Source organism: Mytilus edulis, chromosome 12 (assembly GCF_963676685.1).
Source record: "Mytilus edulis chromosome 12, xbMytEdul2.2, whole genome shotgun sequence".
Taxonomy (NCBI): domain Eukaryota; kingdom Metazoa; phylum Mollusca; class Bivalvia; order Mytilida; family Mytilidae; genus Mytilus; species Mytilus edulis.
This window is the reverse complement of record NC_092355.1, coordinates 1,032,244-1,042,952: the sequence shown is the minus strand read 5'-3', so window position 1 is coordinate 1,042,952 and position 10,709 is coordinate 1,032,244. Positions and strand designations below refer to the sequence as shown.

General features: G+C 32.3%; 1 protein-coding gene across 1 annotated transcript; it reads left to right on the top strand.

Annotated features, from left to right (window-relative positions):
* Positions 1-7,058: 7,058 nt before the first annotated feature.
* LOC139499379 (probable G-protein coupled receptor 139) lies at positions 7,059-8,315 on the top strand. The gene has a single exon (XM_071288063.1). The coding sequence runs from the start codon at positions 7,185-7,187 to the stop codon at positions 8,115-8,117; it is 933 nt and encodes a 310-aa protein (XP_071144164.1). The 5' UTR covers positions 7,059-7,184; the 3' UTR covers positions 8,118-8,315.
* Positions 8,316-10,709: the final 2,394 nt, after the last annotated feature.

The window sequence follows — 10,709 nt, the reverse complement described above, 5'->3', positions numbered from 1 at the left end:
CAATATAACTAAAAAAAAATGGTATGACTACTGCAAGTACATGTAGTTATCAAATGTACCAGGATTATAATTTAGTACGCCAGACGCGGGTTCCCAGACCCATCAGTGACGCTCATATCAAAATAGTTATAAAGCCAAACAAGTAAAATGTTAAAGAGCATTTAAGATCCAACATTTCAAAAAGAAGTGCCAAACACGGCTAAGGTAATCTATGCCTTGGAACCTGTAGTACTCAGTTACCTTCTGTAAATTGATTTCTGAAATGCTATTATTTTGTCTACTATAGGAATCTACACAAACTTCAGTTGTCTTTGGCATATTTAATACATATTTTTAGTTATACTTAAGTTCTATAATTGTTGTCAATGATTTCAACTAGAATGCTACAGCAAGTTTTTTGTCCATGAAACACACATTTAATGTATTAATCAAAATATGTTGTATCTTGGATAAGTTTTGATTCAACATTTTTGCTTTTATTGTTTTTGTCTCCATGCATGCATTTGAAAGAAAAAAAATAGCTGCAATATTTACAAATTAACGACGAAACATTGACAAAATTGTTCATCATACGATTATTGTCGGAATTTGACAATTCCGTCTTGGTCTTACTACATGAAAGTAATACGTAACAAAGGAAGGGCGAAAGATACCAGAGGGACAGTCAGACTCATAAGTCGAAAACAAACTGACAACGCCATGGATAAAAATAGAAAAGACAAACAGACAAAAAAAAATAAATCATAGAACAAAAGACACACAATAGAAAACTCAAGACTAAGCAACACGAACCCAACCAAACACTGGGGGTGATATCAGGTGCTCCGTCGTGTTGCTCATGTTATTACAAGTCCGGTAAATAAGGAACATACAGTCTTTTTTCAAGACAAAACTACAACTATTCAGTCGATTTACATGTTCAACATACAGAATCGTGTATATTAATATTGTTTTCTATTATGGATAAAGAAATATATATTTGTTATTCTCGTGGGATTTTGTGTGATGCTTGGTTTATTTCTGTGTGTGTTACATTTTAGTGTTGTGTCGTTGTTCTCCTCTTATAATTAATGCGTTTCCATCGGTTTTAGTTTGTTACCCCGATTTTGTTTTTTTTTGTCCATGGATTTATGAGTTTTGAACAGCGGTATACTACTGTTGCCTTTATTTATATATACTATGAAGTTGATATTGTTTTTTGTTGCATGGGTTGAGTTTAAACATTTTGTTTGATGAATCACTAATTATATGATACACAGACGTATGACGTGTTCTGTTTGTTCGTATATACAGGTAGCTCTTCGTCTATTTGCAACAATGCATATCATGCAATATTATATTGTATAAGTGTACTAATGTTGATAAGAGTTGGTTTGCCAAAGGAAACATACAACTTGGTCTTATATTCTTTCCAATAATACCATCGAAATAAGCATGTACATAAGGGATACAATAATTATTTTTTTGATATATTTATTTCAAAACAAGTGGGTTTAATCACTAACTGCTATTATCGTCAGAATTATAAGCTGTCTAACTATTGTATACGCATGTGTAGAACGAATATTTAATTTATTATGCATCTCGAAGTGCAAACTATCGTCATCTTATTAGATATTTGTTTTTTGTACTTATTTTTTATGTTGATATACTGCGTACGTGTGCTTTTTTGTTCATATTAGTATATCAAGTCACTTGCTTCATATTGGTATCGGCGCGTATTTGACATACAATGCTTACTTTGAATCATAATGAGGTTGGCTTCTTTTCAAGATTTCCAAATAAAAAAAAGATGCATATTCTGCTTTATACTAGCATACGTTTATGTTTGGATGTTGCAATCCAGATAACACAATACTATATAACATGTGTATACTTAATTTGATACAGGATATCTTTCGAAATCTGCATGAAAATAATCGTAAAACGAATAAATCATTTGACACGTTTTTCAGTGTTGAAACTTATACTGCTTATATCACAATATTATTTTCTATTTCATGTAATTCTACGCAAATGCTTATTTCAATTTTACAATGCCAAGAAAATGCAAGCTGTGTTATTGCTGTTTCTTTTTATTTTTGAAATTCATTTTTTTCTTATGTGTACCTTTCGCTCTGTCGAACGGCTAACATTTGACAGAGTTATATCATTTCCAAAACATAAAGTATCCTTAACATTTTGTATTATAATTTTTATCTTTATAAAATAGAGAATGGAATTTTTTACCTTTTTACAATTGAGAATTTATGTTTATTTGATTACTATAAAATAGGGACAATATATACCAAAGGAACAGTCAAACTATTAATCGAAAATAAACTGACAACGCCATGGCTAAAATGAAGAAGACATACAGAAAAGCAATAGTACACATGACTCAACATATACAATTAAAGCCTCGGTCACGGATAGCACGAACGGACGGCTAACGGATTAAAATAAAAGTGGTACGTTGACAAAATGTTTATCCGTTTTGAGTCCGTTGAAGTAAAACGGACGAGTAACGAATGCATAACGGACACACACCGGATATGTAACGTACAAGTAACGGAAACGTACCGGATACAACGGAGGTCGAACGTACATCCAAAGGACGAGTACCGCATTAAACGGACACCTAACGGAAGCGTACCGGATAAAACGGATGAACAAGTTATACGGAAAAAAATAAAGGCGACAATAATAATACATGTAAATCGCAAAAATATTCACATTGTTTCTGTGTAACTGTTTTTGGCTTGTTCTTCAAAATGCCACCAAAGGGCATTGTCTGTCCCGAATAAGAGCTGCTTGACTGTGAAGACGTGCCCTTACTCTAAGATCGATTATGAATAATAAAAATTCATGAACCTTAAAAAATCCGACATATCAATAATTGGCATTTATGACGCGAAATTTTCAATTGGCTTTTATCCGTTTCAGATCCGTTCATCATTCGTTTTATCCATTATACGCCCGAAAGAAGTTCGTTTCACATTCGTTCAACATCCGTTTTATCCGTTAAACGTCCGTTGAGATTCCATTGGTGAATTTATCTGCCAGGCCTCCAACGGATATATAGCGGACACGTAACGGATACAAAACGGGAACGAAACGGAGGAGTCCTGTATAAAACGGACGCTTACCGGACGTTCAACGGACAATTCATCCGTTGGACGTCCGTTGAAAGTTTTGAACACGCTCAAAGTTTTCCACCGAACAGAACGGCCGTCGACGGATCAAACGTACGCTAAACGGACATGCAACGGATATGAACGGACGTCTAACAGATAAAAACGGACGTCTTACGGACATGAACTGATTGAAAAAAAATATCCGTTAGGCATCCGTTCGGATTTCCGTTAAGGTGTTACCGAGGCTTAGATAATAAACCACACGAACCCCACCAAAAATAGGGATGATATCAGGTGCTCCGGAAGGTTAAGCAGATCCTGCTCCACATGTGACTCCCGTCGTGTTGCTTATGTGTTTACAAATCCGGTAAATAGTCTAATTCGGTAGGTCACATTCATGAAAGGGACGGGGTTTGTAGTTACGACGTAAGGAACATATCCGATATCATTTGTGAAACGGCTATTCAATAACGGTCAACCAACTCGTGATGGCGTCCGTAAAATTTACAAAGTGATGATTTCAACTTCACCATTTGGAACTCTTGATTTAATAGCTTCCTTGTTGGCAGCAACCCTCTATCAAGGATATCATGATAGGAAATACGAGAACAGGAATATCGTATCAATTAGGAGATATGTACACCATATGCATGTGCTGCTGGAATGTTGCTACTTAGAAATGGAAATTTCCCGATTGGAAAGCTGAAAGCATCTATTTTGTCGTAAAGTTTTGTTTTGAACCGACCCTAATAGTCAAATTCTAGATCACTACAAAAGTCTAAAAATCTGAAAAGACCAGTTTTTGTCTTAATTTGCATGAACTTTTACTTGACATTCTCCAAAAGTATGACTTGTGTCTTAATTTTTCTTGACAAATTCTCATTTATATCAAATTTGTATGAAATGTGCTTGACATATTCTCGACATTCTGAATATGGTCTTAAAATTTCTTGACATATTCTTGACATTTGAATACTGTCTTGAAATTTCTAGACATGTTCTTGACATTCTTATTTTTTCTCAGTATGGCTTGACATATTCTGAACATTTTTAATTGTGTCTTAAATTTACTCGACAGTTCTGAGTTTTACAAATCATGACCAATATTCATGATATAACTATAATCTTTATTTCTCTTTATATAATATACAGTTGTTTCAAGTTACACTTCACAAATAAAAGTTGGGCATGTAAAATAATTGAAAATTTGGGTATATAAATATCTTTACAAATGCATATATGGCTATGAAATCTAATGTATAAAATAATTTAAATGTGGGTGTGTTGATATAAAACAATTTAAAATTGGGTTTTTAAATAATTACAAATTTTGATTCCTAAATCTTATAAATTAAATGATTAAAACCAATCATACTGTAGACATAGTTCAATCTACATTCATAGTATTCAATGTTTATATGGTAAATAATTATTGTACCAAAATGTGGCTTATATAAATAGCAAATTTTGATGATATACAAATCATTCATTTAACAGAAGAAAAATTTGTGTAATGTCATCTGTTGGAATATATATTAAGTATTACACATGGACAGGATGTTCCCCATACAAGTAAGGTATTCCACACCCCAGAGTACACGCAACTGTCAAATAGAAATTACTGATTTACCTTAAATTAGCCATACAACTTATCAGTTGACCGACCATGCCACTACAATTGTAAAAGTGTGTTCATATATAAACATGAAAATCATCATTTTGATGAAAAACAAATTGAATTAAAATTGATGTTCTTCATCAAACTTGTGAAGTTAATTATTTTAACATAAAAAAAACAATGAATATTTCCCAAATATTAGAAGAAAAGTATTATCTTCTCCAGGCATAATTTAAAAATAATGTATTTATAATTAGTCCATTTTCAATAAAAATCATTGGTCTCAAAAAGACATGCATAATATAGATCTAAACATATTTTATTTTACGGAAGGAGTTATCACAAATATTTATGTTCGTTAAAAAATTATAAAATTCAACACTCAAATTGGAATAAAGAATGTGTTTTGGTTGTCTTAAAACATGAATAAAGTATTTGAATCAAGATGGGAACAAATTCTTTGACTTTCACAAAAGCCCCCCCCCCCCTCTTTTTTTTAGCCACACACACACAGAAGGGTCCAAAAGAGACGCATAGTCACATTTTAAACTGCCTACACAAAACCTATGTTACATGTTTTAGTAAAGAAAGCAAATTTGACTGGCAGTTTTGCGAACGGTAAAAATCTAAATGTTGTTTGTCAGTAACTTCAGCTTATATTCCAAGTAAAAACAATTAATTCAACGTTTAATAAAAACAAATCAAAATTAAACTACATGGGGGACTATTCAGGGTATTCCAATTTAGTTGCACCAAAAGGGTATCGTACTATACCAAATTAATCCTTGATTCTTCAAAGTTTAGTTTAGCCATACTAAGTATATAACAGCAATAGAATGTCACAATCAATGCAGAATAAGTCTGTTCACATTATAAGGCGAAATTTATACTGTTGATATAGTGTCAAGATATATTTAAGACTGTCAAGAATGTGTCGAGACATATTCAGACATTATTTAGAATGTCAAGAATATGTCAAGACACATTCAGACATTATTAAGAATGTCAAGAATATGTCAAGACAGATCGAGAAATTATTAAGAATGTCAATAATATGTCAAGACAGATCGAGACAAATTTAAGACAGTCAAGAATTGGTCGAGACTAATCCAGACTCTTATCAGATGATACAGATGTGTCAGAAATTTTAAGACAATGTTCATACTGTCAAGACACTTGTCAAGAAAAATCAAGAACCTTATTAGACAAATTAATACTATGTCAAGAAATTTTAAAAATTATTCAGACAAATTAAGAATGTCGAGTAAAAATTCATGCAAATTCAGACAAAAACTGGACTTTTCAGACTTTTTGACTTTTGTAGTGGATGTAAGTCAAGATATGAGACCGACTTAACTGTATCTGTAGTGTCCTTTATCTCTAGTTCGATGGGATAGATTCGTTCAACATAGTCACCAAATTTTCAATTATTCAGTGAAAGAACATCATCTATATAGCGGAAAGTAGAGTTAAAGGATATTTCTAACTTCTTATCTTCCATTATTGCTATCATCTTTTTAATTTCATCAATCAGTAAGATTTTAATAAACATTCCTGTTAAGAACAATATACAACTGGTGACAGAAAATCGCATTTATTCACGTATACACGTAATGCAGGAAGAGTTCATAACAGTATTGATTGGTCACGAGTTGAACATGTATCGATATTATAATACTTGATTTGTTGTTATACAATGAATATCGATATTTTAATTGAAATAAAGAAAAAGTATAAAAACCACACATTGTTCATTGTATGAAGGCGCCGTTATACATATAGTCTTGACAACACTAATTGCTGTTTTACGACAGATGAATATATATATATATATAATTAGTAGATGTATTTCACATATGAAAGTATCAGCTTGTTTCAATTGAAAATTAAAGTTGTTTAAAAAGTGATAATTGTTTAGAATTTTTTAGTGATGCAATTTGCCATGTAGATTACCTTGTTTAATCGATTGCACAAGTTATATACGTATGAAGTAGATTGTATTTGAAAACTAAGTGATCAGCAAATATCTCTTTAGAGAGGGTACTGTTTAAAAAAGAGTTTTGATATTATTATAGGAAATCTTATTAGAATAGAGTGGGATAGATATAAAAAAAAATATTAGATTTTAAAATCACTTTCCACAAAATAGATTATAAATCCATCTCATATTGATTTTTCCAAACTTTGCTTTATCAAAATTTGTATCAAATGACTAATTATTGATGCTTTTATCATTCCAGGGCAACGACACACAGATTGATCCGTGCTCAAAGTTTAACAGCACAAACAGTACAAACAGCACACAGGTAGCTTGCAACGACGACAACTTTTTGCTCAGTTTTGGAAAGTTAAACAATTCAACTGAGATCAGCCATGTAGGATTAGTTTTCTTCACATATTTGACACCTATTATATTCATCGTAGGAATCGTTGGAAATGTTTTGTCTCTCATGGTATTTGTTACGAAAAATATGAGAAAATTATCAGCTAGTGTCTATTTAGCTGCTCTTTCGACAGCAGATCTTCTAGCTTTGATATTTTTCGTACTCATTGAATGGGTTAAGCGTGGATTACGCGAAGAGTTTCGTAGTAACATAGCCGAGTTTTTAGACGTCAATGGAATTTGTCAACTTACAATTTTCTTGTCATATGCCTCTCGATTTCTCTCTACGTGGCTCGTGGCAAGCTTTACATTAGAACGGTACATAGGCATATGCCATCCTCTCAAACGTAGGGACATATGTGATATTAATTCTTCAAAGAAAATTGTTGCAATTTTAGTTTTGATTTCCATATGTATTTCCTCAATACGACCATGGCTTAATGAAGTTCGTCACATTGGACCTGATCGAACCCCATGGTGCCTTCCGAAAACAGACCTTGTGACGATATCATTCATATACGATTGCGTGTTTGCAGTATGCATAACATTTTTACCGTTCTTGGTCATAACAACTCTTAACATACTGATAATTCGAACATTGATAAAAAGAAACAGACGACACCGGAAGTGCAATTTTATAACTGAAGAAAGCATCATACGTTTTGAGTTTACTGTGATACTTATAACGATCTCGATTTGCTTCATTGCGTTTAACTCACCTTACGCTGTAGTGTGGTTCAAACAGTTTCATCAAACAAGAACGAAAACATTTTCATCAGGCAGCAAAGTAGATACCTTGCAAAACATTCTATTCTTTACGAAAACTGCATACTTTTTGAACTATTGCATCAATTTCTTTCTTTATTCTGTCACGGGTGCATACTTTAGAAAGGAGTTGAAAGCATTGTTTACTTATAGACGCAAAGTAAAGGAAAATTATCAAAGATGCTCAGTCCAGAATTCACATCATTCCAGTACTACACCAAACTCTTGGATGTAAGCATGTATCATGTCTAACTGACACCTTGCCATTTCAACACGTTGATATAAGCATGTATCATGTCTAAATCACACCATGTCATTTAAATACGTTGGTATAAGCATGTATCATGTCTAGCTTACACCATGCCATTTAAACACGTTGATATAAGCATGTATCATATCTTACTTACACCATGCCATTTAAACACGTTGATACAAGCATAAATCATGTCTAAATTACACCATGCCATTTACACACGTTGATACAAGCATAAATCATGTCTAGCTTAGACCATGCCATTTAAACACGTTGATACAAGCATGTATATTGTCTAACTCATATCATTCCAGTTCAACGCCAAACAAATGGACATAACCATGACCATGTCTAATTCATATAATTCCTGTTAAACATGTGGATGTAAACATGTATCATGTCTAGCTCAAACCATCCTAGTTAGCAGTAACCTCATTGTTTATGTATTGTACGATTGATTAATAAAGATAAAAAGATTGATATAATGTATTAAGTTTCTTGCTGATTGCGTTCATATGACGTTTTTGAGTTTTATTCCTTCGTTTAATTAAAAGAAGAAAACCCAAAATTATTTTCATAAATACTGCGATCTTGTTTTGCAATTTGATTTTTGGTGTTTAATTGAATTAATGTCCAGAATATTTCTTTCTAGAAAATATGCAAATAAGAAATAAAGCATAATGACGTTAATGACTGCAGATAAATAAAAAGATTCAGCATAAAAGATGAATATATTATTTTGTATATCTATCAATTAGTTATCGATTTCAAATAAGAGAGTTTTTTGCATACCAATGTCCTCATTTATTTATATGGTAGTCCTGTGTTGTCATTTTGATGTTATATTTCATATGGCCATAAAAGTGCGAGGTTTGGCATGCCACAAAACCAGGTTCAACCCACCATTTTTTCCTTTAAAAATGCCCTGTACCAAGTCAGGAATATGGTCATTGTTATATTATAGTTCGTTTCTGTGTGTATTACATTATAACGTTGTGTCGTTTGTTTTCTCTTATTTTTGAGTGTAAATTCACATTGCGATAAGACGTGTCACGGTACTTGTCTATCCCAAATTCATGTATTTGGTTTTGATGTTATATATATATATGTTATATTTGTTATTCTCGTGGGATTTTGTCTATGTGTGTTACATTTTAGTGTTATGTCGTTGTTCTCCTCTTATATTTAATGCGTTTCCCTCGGTTTTAGTTTGTCATCCCGATTTTGTTTTTTGTCCATGGATTTATGAGTTTTGAACAGCGGTATACTACTGTTGCCTTTATTCCTCATTTATATGCTTACTACTAGTATTTGCTATATCGCAGCAGTTATGTACGTGTTCATTGTCTACTTATATTATGTTGCGAAAAACTTTATCGGATCAAGGAACACAGGACAACAACAAACAAACAAACAATTACAGTACAGTTATCGATCAAATTGCAATAACAATATGTAGTCGAAAAATAAAAAAAGCCATGAATTATACAATATTTATATCAATATACATGCTTCACACAAACAGAGTAGTGGTGTTGATTTATGGTTAAAACTAGAAATCAAGAGATTCTTTTATTCAATATAACTTCTTCCATATATTATGATATGTCTGAAAACTAGTTTATTTAACCCTTAAGACAGTTGAAAGTCAATTTAAGTGTATATATGCAGGTAAAAATTCCCATCAGACTGAAGTAGGTGTTTGTACATAACCCACAACACGAGGTAATTGTCTTTTCTAACATGATATATATAAATACAGTTTTATAATTTTAATTATGGTTGTAATCGTACATATGTCAGCACTTTGGGTTTAATTGGTCTTTCTGTTAATAAATTACAAGGGATATTTGCCCTACCTTTTTAAAGACATGTAACGACTGCAAAAATTAAATCAGATAGTAAATGAACAACTGAACTGAGTAAAACGAACTCAAACACGAATGATAATAGTGTGTGCTTCGAAAGAGTGTCTAATCCAGTTGTACGTGTTGAACCCATCGTGTTGCTCATATAATCAAGGTGTTTGGTTTTATTCGGTAGGTCACATGACGAAGATACTAAATAACGGTGTACCACTTGGTTATTGTGTCCCGATTCGTAGCCATGTGTATAGTTCAGTGGTAGTTGCTGGTTTTTGTCTGCCAAAATGGACTTTTTTTACCGTTGTGTTGTTATAAGTAAGACCCGTAGTCTTCGAAAGGAAATTGTTTCATATTTGTGCATGTCATGTCCTGTTTTATGTCGACTTACGGTTTAAGTTTTACTATTGGTGAACTTCTTACAATTGCAAAAATGTAGTTGAATTGAATTTCGGGTGCTAGTCGTATCATTATCAATTTTACCTTACTCCTTATTCTAATAAAATATATTAGACTAGACAACACATATAGCTATCAATTGTTTATTTAACAAATGAAATATGCAACAGATAATGAGTTCAATCCATGATAGGCCAAACAATTGTGATTGATTTGTTTGCTATTACTGATAGGCAATTCCAATTGTAGTTTTTTTAGGACGCTTTGAAACTTTATTTTATGAAAAACAAATTATTTCAGCCAATTCGAAAGT